Source organism: Myotis davidii, unplaced genomic scaffold, assembly GCF_000327345.1.
Source record: "Myotis davidii unplaced genomic scaffold, ASM32734v1 scaffold248, whole genome shotgun sequence".
NCBI classification, from domain to species: Eukaryota; Metazoa; Chordata; class Mammalia; order Chiroptera; family Vespertilionidae; genus Myotis; species Myotis davidii.
This window is the reverse complement of record NW_006299220.1, coordinates 650,595-675,982: the sequence shown is the minus strand read 5'-3', so window position 1 is coordinate 675,982 and position 25,388 is coordinate 650,595. Positions and strand designations below refer to the sequence as shown.

The 25,388-nt window shown below is 37.4% G+C and overlaps 1 protein-coding gene across 5 annotated transcripts in view; it reads left to right on the top strand.

The window, feature by feature from the left end:
* Window positions 1-201: 201 nt before the first annotated feature.
* The window catches only part of ZZZ3 (zinc finger, ZZ-type containing 3), a 71,592-nt gene continuing 46,405 nt past the window's right edge, over window positions 202-25,388 (top strand). Inside the window, exons 1-4 of one of the 5 annotated variants that reach the window (XM_015571096.1) lie at window positions 202-243; window positions 3,697-3,829; window positions 5,421-5,574; window positions 11,231-12,780. In XM_015571096.1, coding sequence (XP_015426582.1) covers window positions 11,282-12,780 — 1,499 coding nt within the window. In that variant the 5' untranslated portion in view covers window positions 202-243; window positions 3,697-3,829; window positions 5,421-5,574; window positions 11,231-11,281. The remainder of the gene's footprint in view (window positions 244-3,696; window positions 3,830-5,420; window positions 5,575-11,230; window positions 12,781-25,388) is intronic. The other 4 variants (XM_015571095.1, XM_015571093.1, XM_015571094.1 and 1 more) reach the window with 4 other exon arrangements.

Below are 25,388 nucleotides of genomic sequence, written 5' to 3'. Positions count from 1 at the left end.
TCTTGGCTGGCAGTTTTTTTGCATATCGCCCTGATTAGCCAATGGGAAGGGTATCGGTCGTACGCCCATTACCATGTTTCTCTTTTATTAGATAGGATGGGTTTCCACATTTTGCCTATTACGAATAATATTGCTATGAATATTTGTGAACAAGTTTCCTTGTGAATGCATTTCCTTTTTCTTGGGTACAGGCATACCTGGGAGATATATTGCGGGTTTGGTTCCAGACCACTTACTTTATTAGTAAGTATCACATAAAGCAAGTCATAATCTTTTTGCTGGTGGAGGGTCTTGCCTTTAATTTATGAAAAATGCAACATTTTTGAAGCACAAGAAAGAGATACACAATAAGATGAGGTATGCCTGTATAGATCTAGGAGTGGTATTCCTGGATCATATGGTAATTCTATGTTTCACTTATTGAGGAACTGCCAAACTTTTCCATAGCAGCTACACTGTTTTATATTTCCACTTGCAATGTATGAAGATACAAATTTTTTCATATCCTTGCCAACACTTAGTATTGCTTATCTTTTTATTGTATTCATCCTTCTGAGTGTGAATTGATATCTCTTTGTGATTTTAATTTGTATTTCCTTGATAGCTAATAATGTTGAGCATCTTTTCATGTGCTTTTTTGGGGTATTTGTACATCTTGACAGAAATATCTGTTTAAGCCTATTGCCTGTTTTTAAATTTGATTTTTTTTTAAGTTGTAAAGGTTCTTTTTTGTTGTTTAAGTTTCTTAGTGCATTTATTGGTCTGACATTGGCTAATAAAATTATATAAGTTTCAGGTGCACAATCCTATAATACATAAATAAATCACCTGTATTTTGTATTGTGTGTTCACCACCCCAAGTCAAGTGTTCTTCACCATTGAGTGCAATGACTATGTTGTAGGACACGTGAAGCAAAAGGGAAGGAAGTAGGCAGCACAGAGCAGTTACTTCTGCCCTTATAGAAATTCTCCCAATGGGTTGCGTAAGGAATCTCTCCCCCACACCTTCCCCTTGTGTAAGGGTTTCATAAGCAGATTGGACCCTTAGAAAATGTGCAAGTTAAATCCCACCTCCATTTGACAAAAGGGAAAAAAACAAGCCTATTAATGCCAGATATGTTTTTGATTTTTATATTGCTTGCGTCCTTTTGCCTTAGTAAAAAAATTTTTTTCTAGTTCCTTAAAAGAAAAGGTATTTGTTTTAGCTCTCTGTAGGAAGTAACTGTGATAAGCTTAACTGGGAAAAATGTTTCTGTCTTTGACTAATATCCTAAATACTTTTTACAACTGACTTTGAATAGCCCTCTCTTGTTCAAAGACATAAAGTAATACACATATTTGATATTTTCACTTATAACAACTGAAGAATTAGGCACCAAATATGAGTGTACAGTATAATCTTTTGAGTTTTTTTCTAAGGTCTTATTAAACTAAATACAATTTCAGTGTTTTATAATTTAGGTTGCATTTAACTAAGACTTCAGTTTTATTTTTATAGTGAATTGTGTGGCTTACACCTACTATATCACTAGAACTGATAATATTTTCTAGTGAGATTTTCGGTAGTCTTTTAAAGTAATTTCATACGTGCCATGAATCTGAGGTCCTGTAATCTATTTGACACAGTAGTACTTGTTTAGCTTGCAAACTGTAGGAAAAGTAATTCTTTTCAGTCAAGATTGGTTTTTGGATTTGTTTTTGGAATTCTTGAATAGTCAATGCATTTTATTAGTACATGGTAACAAGCAAAGCTCTGTGGCAAGGAATAAATAAGAGGCCTTAGGAATTGGATTTAAATGGGTCGCTTCCCATTTTGTATGCTTTTTAAAATACAAAATAGTTAATTTTTTTAAAACTTGGGAAGTATTACTGTAGTTAAATATTTCAAATAAATATTGTTGTAGGTTCTCACAATTCAAAGTAGTTTATTTGCTCCAGAAAGCATATGGCATTTGTGCAGAATGCTTACATTTGAAATGTGGAGTGAATGAAATGAAGAGTACAATGTAGGGAATATAAGAGTTTTGACTAGTTTAACTTCCTTGCTTGTTAAAAGAAAATTTATAGCAACTTTCAAATTTAGTAATACTTAAAACTCTGTTAATTTTTTATAGTATTATTTAGTCTTTTTTTAACATTTGAAAAAAGTAAATAGAGAATTGTTTTAAATGTTTGAGAGTTAGATGTCAGTGTTTCTTAATCACTCTCTACTGTTTTTTTGCTCTGATTTAAAAAAAGCCAGCTATATTTGACATACTAGAGGCCTGGTGCACGAATTCATGCACTAGTGGGGGGGTCCCTCAGCCTGGCCTGCGGGATCAGGCCAGAACTGGCTCTCTGACATCCCCCGAGGGGTCATGGATTGCAAGAGGGCACAGGCCAGGCCAAGGAACCCCAACGGTGCTCGATCAGGGCCGGGAATGGACATGGAAGGTTGGCTCTCTGACATCCCCCGAGGGGTCATGGATGGCAAGAGGGCACAGGCCAGGCTGAGGGACCCCACCGGTGCACAACCAGGGCTGGGGAGGGATCGCGGGAGGGCCCCAGGGGGTGTCCAGCCCATCTCCCTCAGTCCTGATTGGCCAGACCCCAGCAGCAAGCTAACCTACCGGTCAGAGCATCTGCCCCCGTGGTGGTCAGTGCACATCATAGCAACTGGTCGACAAGTCGACTGTCTGCCCCCTGGTAGTCAGTGCACATCATAGCGAGCGGTTGAGTGGCCTTAGCGTATCATTAGCATATGACACTTTGAATGGTTGAACGGCCAACCGGTCAACCAGACACTTAGCAAGCATATTAGGCTTTTATTATATAGGATTATATTGGTTTCTACTCTATTGTTAATGAAAACTTTGGCAGGTTGACAACTCCAGTAGCACATTTTATCCACAAAACAGCCTAAGGCCATCTGAATTTTCTTGGTAGATTTTTACTCTTTGTTTTTATTAGACAGAATTTTGGAGTGGCACACCATGGTGAATCATTCCAGAATGCCTATCATAGGTTTCTCTCTTTGTTATATATGAATAAGTTTATAATGTTTTTCTTCATTGTAAGAACATCAATGTGTTTTTCAGACTTATGATCTAGAATCAAGTCTGTGTTTTTAAGAAGCTTGCTTTTAAAGAATTTTTTTTTTGTACAGTTACATCTTGGTTTACTTCTTAATTTATTTGGTCATATTTATTTTCTGTTTACTTTCAAAATAATGTTGACAAATTCGTCACAGAGGAATAATCTAACCAAAGCAAAAATATTACTTTAAAAGGCATTGACAGTATTAAAGTCACATTTAAGGGATCATTTTTACTTCATTAATAAGCATTATGTTCATTCCCTAATATTATTATAAAACACAAAATTAATACTTTTCTAGTAATGTTTGAGAAGTTACAGACTTCTGGAAAATGATGTATATTTATGTTGGTAGTCAAAAGGAATCTAAGGAGCTTTCAAATTTGTAAGAATTTTAATTTCAAGTTAAATTTTGAAGTATTTTATGTTGGTACTCTGAGAAGCATTTGTAAGACCTTTATTAGCAAATCATCTATCATTGAATATAACACATTTTGTAGCTAAATATAAGGAATTATTTTTTGTAATTTATTAGAAAATGCATTGTGCTGTGTGCTTATATCCACAAATCTGTAAACAGTAACACATCCATAGTGACTATATTGTGGTTTCCCTTCACAGATTTCAAGTTGTGCTAGTACAACCATATAAATAATTAATACCTGAAGTCTAAATGTAACATGGACATTAACAGTGATGACAGATAAATGCAGACGCTTGGGAATCACATACTAGGCGAAACACTTTCAAAAAGGTAAGAAAAATGTAATCTTAATTAAGGCTAAGCAGGCTGTAGTATTAGTAGAAGTAATTGACTAAAGTTCGTTTTTCATTGTATGAGATTATTTAGAAACACATCTGCACAATCCTATTTTAATACTTGTAGAACTCAGCTGTTAAGTATCAGTTCTTCTGTGGAAATAACAATTGCAGATGTTTCTGCCTGGTAAATATAATGGATGATGTTCCTATAGCAAATCCTATACAAAAAAGTAGTAACCTGGTTGATTAGAACTTGATAGAATGCTAGATTTGGTGTATCAGTGTATACTCAAGACACATCTTATATTGTGGATCCTCTTTGTCTCTTATGATTGCCATCACCACCATGCACTATAGGATGCAATATTTTGCCATGTTTGTGAAAGGTTTTCACTGTTTGAGTACAAAGGAGTTGGCAGTTGGAATCTTTGCTTTAAGAAGAGTGAATTTTCATGTTAAGGGTTACTTTTTATAGGACCATGTTTTTACTGTTAATTTCACTGTTAACCTTCCTCGTGTTAATTTAAAACATTTTATTTAAATGTAGTATTAAGTTATTTTACTTAGTTAATTTTCCTACCTTTTACTTTTCAATAATTTACAAGGCATATTTGGGAGAGGTTGTGTCTACTGATATTAGATATCAACCCTGTTCACTTCCTAGCCGACTAAAACATTATCTAATTTTACTAAGCAGTAACTCTGGTTTACAAAGCTTGATAAATTGCATTAGTTTTAAAAAGTAAACCTTTACCGAAAATAGTGGCACTTTTAGAATGTTTAGTTTTATGTTTAGAATAAAGGGACAATTTCCATCATAAACATCACTAGTCTTTTTCCTGGTCTTTCTCCTTGTTTCCAAATGGACATTCATAATAATTCATTTTAGTCAGGTTCTCTGAAAAAGATATCATAATACATTATAATAAAATAAAACTGTAATTAGCCAAACTGACCAAGAAATGGAATTTAATTAAGGTAATTAAAATATCTGGCCAACTGGGTACTAAAACCAGAAAATCCTTATTGGTTTTGTCCTTGTTGAAAATCCATATGCCAAAATAGTAGAAATTTCCCTTTATAATAGTCTTGTAGCACTTCAATAATTATCAAGGTTATCATGTACATATAGAAGACTTGGTTGATTAGTTGGTGTGCATAACCTAAATTATTTTTCTTGTTCAATTCCCAGTTTTGTACATGAAGGCTAAAATTTGGGAAAGGCTTTTAGAATAAGAGTTTATAGATTCTGTATGAGGACTTGTATCATGGGCAGTCTTTGGGTCATCTCCAAAAAATACTGCCTGAGACTCTAGAAAAAGAACTAAGTCAAAATTTGACTCAAACTAATATTGAGTTGTTGCAAGGATTTAGTATATGTTAAGCTTTTCTGTTGTTGTTGGTTCCTAAAGATCTTTTCCAGTTTCTTAGTATCTCTGAGGCTATAGTCACCAAGAAGTACCAACAATATTACTGTGAACAGATATTCTGTTACTTGCTATTTCCTCTTATTGTAGAAGGAGTATATCTATTAGCACAAGTTAATTTGCTTCTTTAATTTTTTTCATTATTTTATTTTAAAGAAAGGAATTTAGGAGGTTCTAGTATTCTCCATGGCTGAAGCTGAGAGTCTGAAATCCTGATGCTTAAGCTCTATTCTAGATCATAGCTCCAACTCCTTCAGGATATAAGGAAAAGAGATAATATTTCCACAATGATAGATCTTTGGTTGTACAGGTAAGTTATTTAGTTTTGCAGTAGTGAAGATATCTACAGATTGATTTTTTTTTTGAGGGGGGAACTTATTTGTCTATAGTCTGCATGGAAAATTATACAGTTCATAGAAATGTGGAGCTATAGGGAATGGGATGGGGATGAAATATTTTCTCACTCTCTTTCCAACAGGAGCATAAATGAAGTGGCTAATACATTGCAATCTCTAGAGCATATTTGACACCCTACGTATTTTTGATTCAAGGTCATTATGAAATTTCTTTACTTCTCTTTGTTCCCTGTTGCCACTTAAAGTGGGTATTCATTCAGCTCTATCCATCCATCATCTATCAATCGTATATCTGTTTCTCTTAATGGGAAAGAGGAGATCTTTTATGCAAGGCAATCCATAACAGAGTTACCAACCTTCAGGGAGGTGAATATTAAGAATAAGTTGAATTGCATAGGTGGTTCCCAGGTTTCACTCTCCTATATTAAACTTACAGATACTTTTAACCTGATAGAAATAGTGGTAATTGCTTGGCTGAAGAAATGTGTCTTAAAAGAATTGTGTGACAGGATAGTCTGAACTATCATTAAACAGTTCATTCTTATGTTCTAAACCAGCGATTTTTTAACCCTTTTCACCCCATGGCACACATAAACTAATTACTAAAATTCTGCGGCATACCAAAAACTATTTTTTTTTTTTGCAGTCTGACAAAAAAAATAGGTGTAATTTTGATTCATCTATAATGAATAGCTGATGTCCTGTTGGCTGTTTTTATTTTTTATTTTGACAATCTAAGGGAAAAGAGGTCAGTGCCCCTAAGTAAATAGTCAGGTTTGAGTGTTTTAAAAATTCCTTTATTTTATTTTTTCATCACCATTTATCCCCACACTCCCTGTTCCATCTTCATCCATCCCTTCCTCCTGCAATCACCGCCCAATTGTCCCTCTCCATGAGTTCGTTCTTTTTTTTTCTCTCACTCTCTCTACCCCCTTAACTCCTCTTCCCCCCTAAGAACTGTCGGTCTGAAAATCGCTGTTCTAGACAGAAAGAAAAATAAAATAACCATATTCATTACATTTTTCAGTTGCTCTTTTTTGCTTTTCACGTTGGTTTGTCTACCTGGTATCATGACCAGTTTCTTAAACATTATTCATTCCAAAAACTAAATATTATTGTAATAAATGTCAGCTAGAACATTGTTATTAATGGAGAATTGATTACCAGTCCCTCAATCCCCAAAATGAACTGTTCTACTTTGATAATTATAGTAGGAACAAAAAATTACAGGCAGTGTCTTTGAAATATCATCTTGAGGTTTCTTTTTCTTAAGTAAAGGTGCTAGCTGGAGTAGTGTTGCATTAGGTGGACCATTTTAGTTTAATCTTTATTATTCCTTTCAGTTCTTATTGATGTACTTCTGAGGTGTTCACAGGGGCTAGAAATTTATGATCTGAAACATAGCTAATACTGTTTTAGAACCCTATTAAATTTTAGATAAAAGTATATTCAAATTGGGGGAAGAGTAGTTCCAACAGAAAATAAATGAGTGAGATATGTGGAATTTGGGGTAGGATTTAGGGCTTAATATGAAAGGAGAGGCTGAAATTTGATTGATAGCTGCCCTTCTCAGATAAGCCCCTCAAATAGGTTGAAAACTTAATGATGGTACAAAAGAGAGGAAGGGAGTCAATTTAGTTCTAATGATTCATTACATTCTTTTCTCTGTATTCTAGTAAGTGTCATCATATTCATTAGTGGTGGATAACATATAGGGAAAACTTTGTTCTAGTTGCTAGATTGGGTTTTGCTCAGATGAATATGTTAACTAACAGTTTCCTTTAATTCTAAAACTAAAGTGATTGAATTTTCAGTTCCAATAGGGTGATTGCTAAGGATTTCATCTCGTGCCTCCTATTTCATTACCTAGCAAGAGTCTTTTCTGAGATATACTGTTTTATAACTGAGTTTCTTTCTGTTCCTTTAGCAACTTAAATTTTGTCAGAAATACAATTTTGTGCTCCAAAGAAATTCTCTTAATTTCTTCAGTGACTGTATTATGCAGCTAAAATGAAGGAAACAATTGCTTTAGTCTATAATACTTTGCTAACCATGGCAAAATCATGCTGTGGTTGAGAGAATCAGGACTTTCTTTTGTCCCTTTCTCGTCACTGAATTTTGTACTCAGTTTATCAGGTAACTACAGAAAGTGTATGCCTTTATGAATGCCTGTCCAAAGTAGAAAAGGTAAAGAAAAAAGGTAGAACAGAAGAAAGATCATGAGAGGGAAGACTATTACAACATCATTTACTTTGCACTGGCCAGTGTGGCTCGGTTGGGTATTGTCCTATGCATTCAAAGGTCACGGGTTCAATTCCCGGTCAGGGGACGTGCCTGGGTTTTGGGCTTAATCCCCAGTGAGATACGTGCAGGAGGCAGCCAATCGATGTTTTGCTCTCACATTGATGCTTCTCTCACTTTTCCTCTCCCTTCCTCTCTCTCTAAAAATAAATGTTTAAAAAAATCTTTTAAAATAAATAAAATAAAAATATTAAAGTTATCATTTAACTCTAGTCCTCAGAATTTTAAGCAATTTATTACCTTATGTTAATTTCAGGCAAGAGATTTTTACAATCCTCTATTTGGTGCTTCCTTTGCCAAAGAGATTATGGCTTTATAAATTTTTTTTATTATTGGTATCAAATAAGGAATCAGAGGATATATTATAAATAAGTCTAATTTAGTTTGAAACTTGATGACACTGTCATTTTAATATAATACTGTCAGGATGTAGTAGTCTTAAGGCACTGCTTCTCAAACCCTCAGAGATACATAAATTACCTGGGAATCTGATTAATTGGTAAGTTTGGGGCAGGGCCTGATATTATGCATTTCTAATAAGCTTGCAGGAGATGCCCATGATATCATGCTGGTCCTCAGGCTACACTTTGAATTGCAAAAATTTGAGATACCAAAAGGTCTTTGTTATAAAACCAGTTTCACTTTAAATATGGCCCAATAGCACAGGATTTGAGAATGGAATAAAAACATTTTTAGTAAAAGAAACAAAAAGGTTTAATCTTTTCTTTTAATCAGTGTTTTGATCACTAGATGGTGGGGAAATGAAATAGGCCCTAACCCAGTGATGGCGAACCTTTTGAGCTTGGCATCTCTGCATTTTGAAAAACCCTAACTTAACTCTGGTGCTGTGTCACATATAGAAATTTTTTGATATTTGCAACCATAGTAAAACAAAGATTTATATTTTTGATATTTATTTTATATATTTAAATGCCATTTAACAAAGAAAAATCAACCAAAAAAATGAGTTCGGGTGTCACCTCTGACACACGTGTCATAAGTTCGCCATCACTGCCCTACCCTGTGGTGTTAACCTGTGGTGTTTTATAATTATATATATATATTTATAGTACTTCTGGGTACTACTGCTACTAATATGCTTATTTTATTAATAAGGATAATGCAGGGATTTTGCTCTTATTCAGATTAACATAGAAAGAAGGGCTAGGAATGTTCATTGGAATCATTTGTGATTTATATGCCCTTACTTGATATCACATTTTAAAAAGTAAAGATTACCAGTTTTTTTGTGTGTGTTTGTTAAGTGTTACTATTTTCAATATTATATTTGAGCCATAAATTATGAATATAATCAAATTTGCATCAATGATATTTGCATTTGATTTTATAATTCATTTGTTTTCTTTGCATATTTATATAGGTATTTAATATTTAAAAATCAGTCACCTTTTAAGATTGAGAGGTCCAAGTTTGGGTATATGAGAAAAATAAATTATATTAAATTTTTTAGTTCGTGCTTTTAGGAAAAATTCAAAATTAAATTTTTTTGTAATTAAAAGTGGATATTTATGGGTCATACAGTGTTTATTATATGTGAATAAAAATAAGAGAATGTAATCTTAATATGATTTTAACAAAAGAGAATTAAATGTCAGGTTCCTCTAATGAATCCCAAAACAGTAAAAGTTTACTGTGAGGAATGTATTTCTAAGTTCTGATTGGCATCCCACACTTATTCATGTGATTGCTATGAACTTCTCTAGAACAAATTTTCATGCTTTAATCCCAGAACTGGTTTTATGATTGTTGTAAAATTTTTAAAATTTAATTAGAAATTTAAAAGTATGCCATACTCTATGAAACAAAACTACATTCGGCCAACTTACATTTAATATGTTAATGGGTACTTTCTCACTCAGTTCATTTGCCAACAGGCAGGAACAGTAAGACAGTTGCTTTTAATGTTTCTCTTTCTGTTTGTGATAACAAGTTACTGTGCATTTTATGGTCCTTCGTAACCTTTCCTGTTACATACTTCCAATTGAGACAAAGAACAAATTGTATATTTGATTTGCGGTGGTAGGGGTAGAATGGCATTTGGGGGGTTAGAGTTAGGCTGAAGGATGGCAGAAAGGAAGAGGGAGAGGGGAGAGGGACGCTGAGAAACTTTGTACCACAGCCATTTTTTACTTTTTTTTCTGTCTATCCTGCACCCTAGTTAGAAGTTAGACAGTGAAGTGGCAAAGTATCTTATGAAAGCTAAACAGAGGAGCAGAAGAATGGAGACTTAAAATGTTAACAGCTCCTTTATTCTCCATGAGAGAGCCTTTGGGAAATAACCACTAAATCCCTCAGAGTTTTTTCAATTTTCCTTACATATTTATTTTAGGAATACCAAGCATTCACACCAGAAAATGCTCATCTCCCCAATATGCTTTAAAACTGTGGCATACTCACATGTATAGGAGTTCAAAGAAGGAAAAGATGGGGTTATAAGTACACTCCTGATTTCTTCAGTATTTGCTTCAGGGGCTCCTTTCCTTTGTCTTCTAATCCTCTTTAGAATACTTTTTTTCACTTGCTAATTATGGCTCTACTTCTAGGAACTAGGGAGGCTTGGCTTTTCTATGTTTTGCCCTTAGCCGACTGCAAGCTAAGATTGTGATTTCTATCAGTCTGCTTTACAAAAACATTCTACTGCAATCAAAATTTTTTGGATGCCATATAGTTTGTTATCAAAGGATTTGACCTGAAACTCCTTGTAGTAAGAGTGAATTAAAAAGAGCAGTTTCTACCTTTTTACCTCCCAGAAATATTTTGAGAAAATATAAATGATTGGGATAGTTTTTTGGTAGCTTCTACATAAATTCAAGGTTATTATTTTAATAACCAAGATGAAATCCTGTCTTTGAGAGAGGTCTTTCTGGGCCCTTTGTGCCCAAGCCTGAGAGGCAGATACACAGTGAGGCAGGTTAAGAGCTTCGTCTCTAGAGCCCTGCCCTGCCTTGCCATTTAGTTGGGTGGCTTTGGATGATAATTAAAATGTGTATGGCTCAATCCCTTCATTTGTAAAGTAGGGATGATAATAGCACCTATTCTAGTTGTTATGAGATTTAAGTGAGTTAATGTATATAGAGCATATAGAATGATTCCTGGAACCTATTAACTGCCATATAATGAATGGTTAGTTATTATTAATAGCATTTTTTGGAAATGTTAATAAAATAAATTATGTCAAGTAAATTGTTAATATTGGCAATACTTGGATTAAAAATTGTGGCTTTATACCTTTGTTTTAGGTATATTAACTATTACCTTTTTCTCATTATTTTGTTTACATTTTTGAAGGTTTCCCAATGAGTGGATCATGATGACCGTATTTTAGGGACTTGCCATAGTATGGCTGCTTCCCGATCTACTCGTGTTACAAGATCAACAGTGGGGTTAAACGGCTTGGATGAATCTTTTTGTGGTAGAACTTTAAGAAATCGTAGCATTGCTCACCCTGAAGAAATCTCTTCTCATTCTCAAGTACGATCAAGATCACCAAAGAAGAGACCAGAGCCTGTGCAAATTCAGAAGGGAAATAATAGTGGGAGAACTACTGATTTAAAACAGCAAAGTACTCGAGAGTCATGGGTAAGCCCTAGGAAAAGAAGACTTTCTTCAGAAAAAGATAATATAGAAAGGCAGTCTGTAGAAAATTCTGAGAAAAGGCAAACGGAACCTGTTTCACCAGTTTTAAAAAGAATTAAGCGTTGTCTTAGATCTGAAGCACCAAACAGTTCAGAAGAAGATTCACCTGTAAAATCAGACAAGGAGTCAGCAGAACAGAGAAGTACAGTAGTGGACAATGATGCAGATTTTCAAGGGACTAAACGAGCTTGTCGATGTCTTATACTGGATGATTGTGAGAAAAGGGAAATTAAAAAGGTGAATGTCAGTGAGGAGGGGCCACTTAATTCTGCAGTAGTTGAAGAAATCACAGGCTATTTGGCTGTCAATGGTGTTGATGACAGTGATTCAGCTGGTGTAAACTCTGATGACTGTCAGCCTGATGGGAACACTAAACAAAACAGCACTGGTTCCTACCCGTTGCAGGAAAAATCAGTAGCTGAAAATGGGGATTCGGACACCCACACTTCAGTGTTTCTTGACAGTAGGAAGGAGGACAGTTATATAGACCATAACGTGCCTTGCACGAATTCAGAAGTGCAGGTCAAGTTGGAGGACCACAAAAGAGTAACTGCCTGCCTGCCTGTGGAGCCTGTTAATCAGCTGACTACTGAGCCAGCTACAGGCCCATTTCCTGAAATTCAGTCTTTAAGGGATTCTGAGGAGGAAGTAGATGTGGTGGGAGATAGCAGTGCCTCAAAAGAGCAGTGTAATGAAAATACCAGCAACGCCCTGGACACAAGACTTGAGAGTATGCCAGACTCCGGAGAACTGGAACCATCTTCTATTCTAGACGGTGTGTCAGCTCAAACGATGTCTTTATCAGAACCTCAAGAACATCGATATACTCTGAGAACTTCACCACGAAGGGCGGCCCCTACCAGAAGTAGTCCCACGAAAAACAGTTCTCCTTGCAGAGAAAATGGACAATTGGAGGAGAATAATCTGAGTCCCAAGGAAACAAATGTAACTGTTAGTGATAATGTAAGTGAGTCTCCCACAAATCCTGATGAAGTTTCTCAGAATGATAAAAGGATATGTTGTGACTCTGAAACTTATGGGAGTGAAGGACAAAGTAAGCCACCCTCGGAGGCAAGACTCAATAGTGGAAATTTGCCATCTGCCAAAGAGAGTGCCAATCTGCACATTACAGAAGAGGAAGATGATGATCCTGATGTTTATTACTTTGAATCAGATCATGTGGCACTGAAACACAACAAAGAGTATGTGTAAATATGGTAACCATGAATTCTGCTTTGTTTATTATTCCCCAAGTTTTCAGTATTCGTGAATGTCTATTCTTAGCATTTTTATTACAGCTAAAAACTAATGCTTTAGCTGAAGTTTTAAGTTTAACATAATTTTCTCATCTCATTAAAAAAAAATCTGCCAAAACAAGAAAGACTTTAAAACTCAACTTTTATTTTCTCAATGGCAATATGGTTTTCTAGTTTTGGTATTTCAACATGTCTCAATTAGAAGTGACATGTAGAAACTTGGTTGATGATGTTTTTGTTTTTAATAAGTTTTATGTCATTTGACTTAATTTATAAAATGGGAAAAGAATCTGCTCAATAATTGACATAGAGCATTTGAGATTGCTTTTTCCTAATTCTAAGTTATAAGGGGAGATTGTATCTTAAAATAATATTAGTTCTTAATTTTTTTGATGAAGGTACTTTATAAAATAAAGAATTCAGAGTCCAAATTTATCAGTTTTCTTAAATTTCCTTTGAAGAATTGGAGCTAATAATCCTGAAAGGAACTATTAACAGTGTTTATCATAGATCAGCAATAGTAAAAGACATATATATGTTAATCATCTTTACTTTTGCAGTGTAGGCTTTTGAATTAATATCACAATCAGATTATATAAGCTATGTAAAAATACTGATCTGAGGAATCTTTGTAATGTTTTTTGTTATGACAGTTGCCAGATCATGGTATGCAACAGACCAAAGTATTAAATCTTGGTTGTGGAACATAATAATCTTTTTGCGATGCATTACAAATAATTCATATTTGTATATGGTAATTTGGTGTCCTTTTAGCATAGATCTCCCTTCTGAAATTTTTTTCTGTTTTTTTTGTAAGTAATATCGTAATATTGGGTTTAATAGAAACATTGTATCTGAGCATTTTATTCATTATTTTGTGGAATGCTTTAGCATTGTCATATGTTTGAAATGTTTGAAGTCCAATTTGAGAAAGAAAAACAGCTCATAAAAGTAGAGTTGTTTAACTACAAGTGCAAGAGAGCAGAGCATGTGTCTTGAGGAAATACCAAAACTCAAGAAATGTGCATTTTTACAAAATAATATTCTGTTATTTCTATTCTTTCCTTTTTATTGGTCCTTTGGCAAAAGAGATACTCTCTTAAGGCTTAGCTGGTTATTGATGGTGAAACATATTTTCCCATGAATTCATTAATGTTACTTTTTGGTAAGATCTCCCTTCATGATGATTCTGAAGGATGATGTTCCTATCCAACAGTTGTTAAAAAAATGATGTTCCATATTCCTAAATCTTGAGAATGACAGCATTATAGTTTCGTGAGTTCCTTAGGATATACAAAGTCATTTGAATTTCCATAGCAGTTGCTTTATTAGGACAGTGTTTTCAAATTAATGCCGCATTGGGTGACTTTAGGTAAAAGGAAATCACTTCTTGCTTTTTTGCCTTGTTCCAAATCTTTTGAAAAAGTACCTTTTGACATTTCACTTTTAACTCCCTCCCCTGCGAAGAAAACAAATTATGAGAAAGGAGAAATATTGATTAATATTTTGGTTAGAGATAATTAAGGTAAATTGGGAGAAGGTGTTTGATCATGTCAGATGTAATCTGTTTGAGTAAAGCTCTATTTCTATGCTTTTTGTCTAGAGCCAAGAGATGGTTGGATATAATGTTGGCTCTTTTTAACCCAAATTGTCGTTGTTAAAAATAGCATTATATTACCTGTTTAAGTGCTTTTAAATCTCAAATATATTTCTGGCAGTTTAAAAATGTTAAAAGGCCCTTGAGGTAAAGGGGAAAAAGACAAGTTGGATAGATGGATTGCTGTTCTGTACACACAGATGTACATATTCCTGTTAAGTATTTTTCTTCTTTTCATGCTGGAAAATTTCTGCACATAATTGCCTTTTGAAACTAGGAAATGGGCATTGCCCAGCCTACACAGAAATATCTCTACCACTAGTGAATGAGTACTTCCTGGTAGCCAGTTTAAAAAAATACGTATATGTTATGAATAGAAAACAATGAGCATGGCATAATTCTTTGTCTGGGGAGCCAGCAGGAGAGAGCTCTTCTTTATTCCAGTTGCAACTCTCTTCTAAATTAACATGGATTATTTAATCAGAAACCTTCTAGCATTTAGCTAAGTTTTATCCATCTTGTTTGTAAGGATATCACATATAGGGTCATCTAAACACTTGTAAATGATTGAAAAGATACTGTGTGTAGAGTCTTATCCTTAGACCGGATTCATGGTAATTAGGCCATAGGCCAGTGAAATTAATCTGCAAATGTTTTAGGTACTTGTACCCTGTTTCTTCTCTTCTCCAGGACATAAATCTACAGTGTGCTTGTATATATTTGTTTTTCCAAATGGAAAACTCCTCTGTGAGCAAGGGACTAATGAGTATCTTTTTCTCTGGCAAGAGTTCAGCTCTGGATTGTTTTACCAGATGTGCTTTCTCAAAGATTAAGGGATGGGGAATCAAAATAAATATACTTTATCTCAAACGCTTTGATCTCAAAGTTGATGAAATCTCTTATAGTGGTAGATAATACCTAGTGACTCCCTAATGGGCCTAAATAGCAAGACTGACTGTGGATTGCCCTTTCTGTTTGGGAATTGACGTTCTTGCTGATTTTTGAATCAGAAGAACTGAAACATCTCTTAAGTTTGAAGTTCTGACTCTAGGGAGAGCAGGTGTGGAAGAGTTTATAGGCCCTGGTTTTTAACATCAGAGATTTTTCTTCCAATTCAGAAGATGCTCACTGGAAAAGAAATTTTCAGATGAAAATGTGATTTGCTCTGTTGCCTCTGAATTCTCATTATACAAGAATATTTTTAAAAATACATATTTGAAGGGCCTTGGAAAGCTTCATTTGATGATGTTGTAACCTTTCATGAACCAGATAGAGGGTGAAAAAACTTTAGGGTTTCTAGATTCTTGAGGTCTTGCAAAAGGTTAACTCATTGATAACATTGCTAATGTTTATACCAGTTTTTAAATTTCTACATAATGAAAGTATAAGAGTAAAAGTGCTTATCTGAGAGTATTCATGTAGTTTTCAGGTAAGATCTTATTTTCAAGCCATATTAAAGAATATAAACAAGAATTGTAGTTTCAAGTTTGGTCCTCTGAAAATGTTAATGTACTAAATAATGATGTTTTTTTTGGTGAACCAGGCTTAAGATGAATCATTTGATATCTTCATCAATTTCAGAAGTCTGTAGAGAAAGTCCTCATCAGATTCACTTCTCGTGAGACTATGTTTGTTAAAGTGAATTCTTTCAAGGAGCCAGAAAACTCGAGGACTAGGCATGGATTTTGCTTACAAAGCACTAAAGGAGATAAAATAATTTTACATTTGTATTGTGCTTTGTAATTTATAAAACATTTTCGTATTTGACATAACAACTCAGAAGTAGACAACATAGGTGCATTGTGTAGTTTTACATTTCCTAACTCATGATTAAGGCTTTTAGGTTGTTTATTTAAATAATCATGATAAATTGCTGGTAGAAATGGGATTAGAGCTTCTAATTCATAGTCTGAACTACAAGTAGTTAACTCATCCAATAAGAACTTACTCCATGGACTTTCGGCTTTCTACGTTGAGAACTCTCATGGAGCAGATCTTGGGTACTCGGTTTTCAAAATGCTTTAGCCCTAGTTTATACACTGTAATTGTCATCATGATTATCTGTTTTTGTCTTTTAGAGAAGCAGCATTATAAATAAGTAATCTGTTCTTTTTATTGAATGAAATACATTCATGTTCATTGCAAAGAACATTTTGTTAGTATGACTGTGAAGAATAACTGGCATGTACAAACTAGGGAATAAAAACTACAGTGAAAGCTTGACTTTAAAGAGAGGATTTGGATAATTTCCAAAAAATACATGGGGGTGGAGTTTAGCGTGTGGTTAGGTGTATTAAAGTTAGAGATTACTAGGAAAAACTGTGCTTGGTGTACTTTTTCAACTCACTGGAAATAGTTGTGTATGGCGGCGTGCTGGGACTGTGGTCTCTTCTCCGAGTACCGCATGGAGGGGGAGGCATGAACTGGTTTGTGCAAGTTAGGAGGCGCTTCTGGAATTAAGAATACTGAAAGACAGACATAAAATTAGATTAACAGCTTGGGCTGGGTGTGGTGTCTGCCCTCTGACTTGAGGGACAGAGAGAACCTGCCCTCTGATGAAGGGACAGGCACAGAGAGAGCCAGCTCTGAAAGCTGTTTATTATATACTCGAATTATAGCAAGTTACATCACATCTGGGTGGGCCTTCAACATCATGAGATCCATCCCTTTAACACTGGGTGGGAGAGTCAGACTGAGTGGGGTCCAATTTCTTGACTGGTCCTGCCTTCAGGGTGTTGCTTTGCCCTCGCTCTGAATTTCAGCTGAGGTAAATTATTCCAGTGTTTTCTAACAGCCCTTAACAGTTGTGTAATCCTGTAGCCAGATTGCCCCCACGAGGGAGATAATTGGGGCCGGGGATCAAGACCTGCTGCCTAGGTACATACCCTTGAACAGGAATCCCTAACCTTCAGTCCCAGGGCCAATGCTCTAACCATTGAGCAACTGGCCAGGACTCTTTGGAGGTGGGGGAGGGGGGGCGCTTGCTTTCTGGTTTGGAGGCTGTGTGTCCTGTAAGTTACCAGATATCTAAATCTGAATGGAGAAATGTTACAGCCAAAGGTGATCCTGAGTAGTGGGGGGTGAAAGGATTGAGAAAAGACTGACAAGAGAATGAAAGTTGGATCTTGGTGGGACGCTGCTCCCTGATGAGGAGACAGCGCCAGCGCCCACAAGCCGTGTCTTTATTTTATAGCAGGTGCCATGAGTTAAAGTAGGGGCGTGATCAAATTGTTTACAGCATTCTCATGAGTTCCAACCCCACTCAGCTACATGCACCTGAACTCTAGCACAAGGCATGTGGGGCCACGTGTTTGGACCGTAGGTTCAAGCTTACAACCACAGCCGTTGGCTATGATTGTGCTGGGAGGGCCCTGCTCTCCAGCTGGGACTTGCACGAGGCAATGAGAGGACCCTGTCCTTTCATTAGTCCGAGGCTTGAACCTGGCCAAAACACTGTAGCTGCACCCCATAGAGAAATAAAAGCTTTTCCTTTATATATGACTAGTGCCCTGGTGCATGGATTTGTGCACATTGAAAGGAAATTAATTAGAAGGTGGCGGGTGGGGCAGGTCTGGGTGGGTGAGATGGGCTGGACATGACCTGGGGCCAATCTCCTGCAGTCCCTCCCTGGCCAGCCGCACCTCGGGCGGCACTGTGGCTTGATGGGCGTATGCAGAGTGAGCGGGGTCCTTCCAGCATTTGGGGTCCCTTGGCCCGGCCTGCGGGGATTGGGTCGAAACAGGCTCTCCGACATCCCCCGAGGTGTCCTGGATTGCGAGAGGGTCGTTCTTGGGTGATGCACTCTGGAATCGGGCTCCCTCTTCTCTGATTCCAGGGTGTGTCCCCTCGAGAACCACCACTGCCAAGTCACTTTGGCAGCTCCTGCACTGAGTGTCTGCCCCCTGGTGGTCACTTCTTGTCATAGCTACCGGTCAGAGCATCTGCCCCATGGTGGCCATTGCACATGATAGCTACTGGTTGGATGGTCACTTAGCCTTTTATATATATAGACTAGAGCAGAGGTCCTCAAACTTTTTTAAACAGGGGGCCAGTTCACTGTCCCTCAGACCTTTGGAGGGCCGGACTATAGTTTAAAAAAAAACTATGAACAAATTCCTATGCACACTGCATATATCTTATTTTGAAGTAAAAAAACAAAACGGGAACACATACAATATTTGTATTTGCATGTGGCCCGCGGGCCGTAGTTTGAGGACCTCTGGACTTGAGGACTGATGCATGGAATTTGTGCACTCGGAGCGGGAGGGGCGTCCCTCAGCCCGGCTTATGTCCTCTCACAGTCTGGAACTCTTGGAGGACGTCCGACTGCAGGCTTAGGCCCACTCCCTAGGGATGGACATCTTTAGTGCTGCCACAGAGGTGGGAGAGGCTCCTGCACTGCCGTTGTGCTCACTAGACGTGAGCCCAGCTTCTGGCTGAGCAGCGCTCCCCCTTTGGGAGTGCACTGACCACCAAGGGGCAGCTCCTGCATTGAGTCTCTGCCCCCTGGTGGTCAGTGAGCGTCATAGCAACTGGTTGTTTCGCCGTTGGGTCGATTTGCATATTAACCTTTTATTATCTAGGATAGATAATAAGTATTCATTACACCTTTTGCACTGCTCACGAGCTTTCTCGTGTTTCGCACGCCATCTGTTAAGAACCGCTCACGAGTTTTCTCGTTTTTCACGCGCCATCTGTTATGGACCTTAGATGTCAACACACTGTCTTGTTCACATTGAATGAAGCGATCTCATTGGTGGAAACTGTGTAGGTCAATCTACGAAAAACTATGTAATTGCACGAACCCATAAAGCATTGCAGTTACATTGTATTTTGGTCATTCGAATAGTCTTCGTCTTCAAGTTCCTGGTGCTTTTAGAAAATGTTTTACGCAGTACTATACGTTAAAAAAAGTACTAGGAACTTTAATTGTTAAATTGCTTAATTGTTTTTGTAAATAAAAATGTTATAATTATTGAAAAACAACACCTAAAGTGCATTATGATCTGTAGTTATGATGACTTAAATAACGTGCAGTTTGCCCCAAAACGTGCGGTCCCTGGCATATGTCATAGAGATTTCTATGCGGTATGTAATGTGTTAACAATAAAACTCATCTAAAGCAATTACCATTTATTTATTTGAGACTTACTGGAAGCTTTAGCATTAGGAAATTTATTTCATAAGTTTTATATTAGTCTCAAAATGTATTTTTACCCATTTCTGAAGCAGACGGTATACTACATCCACTATTTCTGTGATGATTCACGTTATCAGATATAATATATAGTAATTAATGGGAAGATCTGTCTTGTGACCTTTATACCTCTCCTTCCTTCCCTCCCTGTTGTCAGGACCAGCTAGCTATATTGACTAATGACCCGCTGCCCTGACACCAAGCAATCAGTGGAGACCATAACCTACCTACCTATCTACCTACCTCCCCTCCTCCTTCCCTTCCTCCCTTATTCCTTCTTTTCCTCCTTCCCTCCCTCTTGCCTGTGGGGGTCTGTTTATCCCTGTTTTATCTGTTTCTATTTGTCTCTGTTTTTTTATTTTTATTTTTTAAAAATATATTTTATTGATTTTTTACAGAGTGGGAGAGGGATAGAGAGTTAGAAACATTGATGGGAGAGAAACATCAATCAGCTGCCTCCCGCACACCCCCTATTGGGGGTGTGCCCGCAACCTAGGTACATGCCTTTGACCGGAATCAAACCTGGGACCTTTCAGTCCGCAGGCCGACGCTCTATCCACTGAGCCAAACCGGTTAGGGCTCTTTTTTTTTTTTTAAAAAAAAATGTATATTTATTGATTTCGGAGAGGAAGGGAGAGGAGAGAGAGATAGAAACATCAATGATGAGAGAAAATCATTGGTCGGCTGCCTCTTGCATGCCCCCTGTTGGGGATCGAACCTGCAATCCGGGCATATGCCCTTGACCAGAATCAAACCTGGGACCTTCAGTTCGAAGGCTATTGATCTATCCACTGAGCAAAATTGGCTAGGGCCTATTTGTCTCTTTAATCTGATTTTAACAGGAAGATTTGTAGTGAGAGGAGAGTGTGTAATTTGTTCAGGGCTCTCTCAGGAGGCAGAAATCTCTGTAGTGTTGTGATTTAGTTTTCACATGTCTAGTAATATTTATCTGGTGGATATTGTAAATATATTGTTGAACATCTGGATTTTGTTCTTGTTAGACCCCCAGAGCAAGGACGATGGGACAGGTATAGAAACTCATCAAGGGGCAAAGCTGAGAAAATAAGAACCTCACCCCTAGGGTAACCTGTTTTCCCCTAGCAAATCACTGGTCATGTGATTTGAACCCCTAATCTTTCATTTCTTTAGTCAGGCGGTTTTGGAGTCTTTGCCTCCCTAAAGATAACATCTAGGCCTCAGTTGTATTTCACCTCCAGGCCCAGAAAAGCAGCAAAACCAGAAGGGTGATGTGGCTGTCTTAAGACCAGCTACATTGACTAATGATCCCCTGCCCTGACACCAACCAATCAGTGGAGACCATGACCCTGAAAGAGCACACCTGGAAAGCTGATGAACATTCTATTAAGACCCACCCCTGAGACCTCCCCTCAGGGAGAGAAAGAGATAAATATGCTCAGGACAAAGGACTCAGTGCACGCTCTTTCTCCAAGGAGCACACCCTTGACATTCCCTTTCCCACAGGATGTATACCCTAACCCAGCTGTGGGCAAACTACGGCCCGTCCGGCCCGTTTGAAATAAATAAAACTAAAAAAAAAAAAAAAGACCGTACCCTTTTATGTAATGATGTTTACTCTGAATTTATATTAGTTCACACAAACACTCCATCCATGCTTTTGTTCCAGCTCTCCGGTCCAGTTTAAGAACCCATTGTGGCCCTCAAATCAAAAAGTTTGCCCACCCCTGCCCTAACCTCTAAGGGACTCCGGGCTGACCCCGTGAACCTGTCTCCAAGGTCCTCTTTTCTCTGTGTAGCCCTTCCCTTTGAATATCCCCATCTCCCATCCTGTTTTTCCTTAAATTCAATTTTTATTTTATTATTACTTTTTTATTTTTCTTAAATTCAATTTTTAAAAAATCAACATCTGAGATCGTTATTTACCTTGCTCATGCACCACTGACTTTAACCATTCAGTTCTCTTTTTGTTGTTGTTCTCTTTCTTTTAAAAATGTTGAAATTTGTTCTGACAGGTGGTTAATTTACTAGCTAATATGCTTGATCCTCTTAAGGCTTTTGTTTCTATCTGTATTAGGAGTAAGTCCAGAGTAGCCTGTATTCTAAGTTTAGTTTACTTCTCAAGCATGGCCTTTCTAGTGCCTTATTTAAAAAGCTCTTCATTCTGCCCTAGCACTCTCTCGGTGGAAAGAGCGCTCTCTAAATATCAATGGGAGCCCTAGCCGCTTTGGCTCAGTGGATAGAACATCAGCCTGCAGTGTGAAGGATCCCAGGTTCGATTCTGGTCAAGAGCACATATCCAGGTTGCAGGCTCGATCCCTAATGGGTGGTGTGCAGGAGGCAGCTAATCAATGATTCTCTCTCATCATTGATGTTTCTCTCTCCCCCTCTTCCTTCCTCTCTGAAATCAATAAAAATATATTAAAAAAAAAAAGGTCTTCATTCTGCCTTGTTGAAACCTGAATGACTCTGACCTCCTGAGAACATTGATGTTGTTCCTTGTATAGCTCCTTGATAGTTGTTCTTTGCTAGGTTTTTCACCAAAGGGGACCTCTAGGCAGATTTCTATGTTTTCTGTCTCTTTCTGGTTTGCTTCTTTATCTTTGGTGCTCTGCCCATCAAACTCCAGCTATCTCAGCGTCACCAAATTCTTTTCTATCTCTGCTCATCAAGACCTGTTTCATAGTATGGATGGGTCCTCCATGTAGCAAGTAAGTGTGATCATAGGGCATATCTTACTTGTTTGCCCCCTCTAACAGATCACAGCCTTGCACTGCCTGTTGTGCAATGTCTAATAATAATTGTTTCTTTATTTTCTCCACTTTTCTGGTTGTGTATAACAGGAGGGTATTTGGTGTTATTGTGTCATGACTGGAAGATATTAATTTTGATTTTAATATGCATCAAGTGTGTTTTCTGTATCATACTCATTTCCAGTCTGCTGGCTGACAGTATGGAAATTACTGTAGTTTTTCCTTTTTAATTTTTCAGTTACAGTTGATGCACAATATTCTATTAGTTTCAGGTGTATAACCCAGAGATTAGACATTTATATGTGGCTAATCCAAAAGTGATCACTCTGATACATCTAGTACCTATCTGACACCATGCCTAGTTATTACAATACTAGAGGCTCGGTGAAATTCATGCGTGCAGGGAAGGGGGGGTTCCCCTCAATCCTGCACCCTCTCCAGTCTGGGACCCCTTGGGGGATGTCCGACTGCCTGCAGGATTGGGCCTAACCCGGCAGTTGGACATCCCTCTCATATCCCTCTCCTAACCACCTCTGCCTGCCTGCCTGATTGCCCCTAACTGCCTCTGCCTCCTGCCTGATTGCTCTCAACTGCCTCTACCTGCTGGCCTTATCACCCCCTAACTGTTCCCCTTTTGGCCTGATTGCTCCCAACTGCCCTCCCCTGCTGGCCTGATCCCCCTAACTTCTCTTCCCTGCCAGCCTGATTGCCCCTAACTGCCTCTGCCTTGGCCCCGCCACCATGGTTTTGTCCAGAAAGGCCGGACGGAAGAGATCCAGTCTAATTAGCATATTACCCTTTTATTAGTATAGATGAGTATATTCTCAATGCTATACTTTACATCCCACGACTGTTCTGTAACTACCAATTTGTATTTCTAAATCTGTTCACCTTTTCCATTCCCTTCTCATCTGGCAACTATCAAAATTTTCTTTAGCAGCCTAGCTGGTATGGCTCAGTGTATCAGCCCATGGACTGAAGGGTCTCAGGTTCAATTCCAGTCAAGGGCATGTACCTCAGTTGCAGGATCGATCTCGGCTCTGGTCAGAGCATGTGCGAGAGACGGCCAGATGATATACCTCTCACATCAATGTTTCTCTCTTTTTGTCTCTCTCCCCCCCTTCCACTCTCTCTGAAAATCAATTGAAAAATATCCTTGGAGGAGGATTAACAAAAAAACAAAACAAAAACAAGTCATCCCCAGCCTAGCTGGTGTGGTGCAGTGGTTGAGCATCGACCTATGAACTAGGAAGTCATGGTTCAATTCCAAGTCAGGGCACATGCTGGGGTTGTGGGCTCAATCCCATGTGATCCTTCAGGAGGCAGCGATCAATGATTCTCATCATTGGTGTTTCTATCTCTCCTTCCTCTCTCTCTGAAATCAATAAAAATGTATCTTTAAAAAATGTTCGCTATATTTGTGAGTCTGTTTCTGTTCTGCTATGTGTTCTCTCTCTTTTTTTTAGACTCCACATATAAATGAAATCATATAGCATTTGTCTTTCTCTGACTTACTTCATTCAGCACAGTGCCCTCTAGGTCCTTCCATGTTGTTGCAGAAGGGAAGGTTTTATTCTTTTTTATGACTGAGTCATATTCCATTGTATATATGCACTGCTGCTTCTTTATTCATTCATTTATTGGTGGACACCTTGGTTGCTTCCGTGTCTTGGTTTTTGTAAATAATGCTACAGTGAACATATGGGTGTATATATGTCCTTGTAATTTCGAGTTTTTGGGTACCTTTTGGTGAATATCCAGAAGTAGAATAGCTTTGTCCTTCTTTGTCACTGTGATAGCCTTTGTTTTATGTCTATATTATCAGCTTTTTTGTTTTATTTTTTTCCTATTTTCTTGAAATACTTTTTCCAGTCCTTTACTTTCAGTCTCTGAGCGTCTATCTGAAGTGAGTCTCTTATGTATATCATATGTAAGGGTCTTGTTTTGTTAGTCTTTCAGCCACCGTATGTCTTTTGATTGGAGCATATAACCTATTTGCATGTAAAGTAATTGTTGATAGATAAGTGTTTATTGCCATGTTATTCATAATTAAAAATTTTATTGATTTATTTATTATTTTTAATAATTCTTTATTGTTGAAAGTTTTACATAGGTCCCCTTTTTTTCCTCCATTGATCCTCTTCAGCCTGCTGCTGTCCTTCTCTCCCCCCCCCCCCTTTTTTTGATTTTAAAGAGGAAGGGAGGAGAGAGAGAGAGAAACATCAGTAAGAGAGAAACATCAATATAGATTGGCCTCCTCCTGCATACCCTACACTGGGGATGGAACACAAAACCCAGGCACGTGCTGTTATTGAATTGAACCAGTGACCTCCTGGTGCAAGAATAGACACTCAATGATTGAGCCACATTAGCTGGGCTATTATTTGCATTTTTTATCTTCTTCTTAAAGAAGACCCTTTAACCTTATAATACTGCTTTGGTGGTAATGAACTCCTTTAGCTTTTTCTTGTCTGGGAAGCTCTTTATCTTTACTTATATTTTAAATGATAGCTTTGCTGGGTAGAGTGATCTTGGTTGTAGGTTTTTGCTTTTTATCACTTTGAATATTTTGTGTCAGTCCTTTCTGGCCTGCAAAGTTTCTCTTGAGAAATTAGCTGACAGTGGGACTTCCCTTGTAGGTAGCTAACTGCTTTTGTCTTGCTGCTTTTAAGATTCTCTCTTTATATTTAACCTTTGATGTCTTAATTATGATGTATAAGCCTCATTTGGGGGGAATTTTTTCTTTTTCTTTTTTGCTGTTCTGATTGAATGTTTTTGCTGTCTTGTATTCCAAATCACTGTTTGGTCCTTGGCTTCATTGACTCAACTGTTGAGTCCCTGTAAATTGTTCTTCATTTCAGTTTGTGTATGCTTCATTTCTGACTGGTTCTTTTCTATGGTTCTCCAATTCTCACTAAGATCCTTGAAAGTTTCAGTAAGCACCTTGAAGCTATCATTAAGATCCTTAAGAATCCTTATAACCAGTGTGTTGAACTCTGTATCTAGTATTTTGCTTGTTTCATTTCCTTTG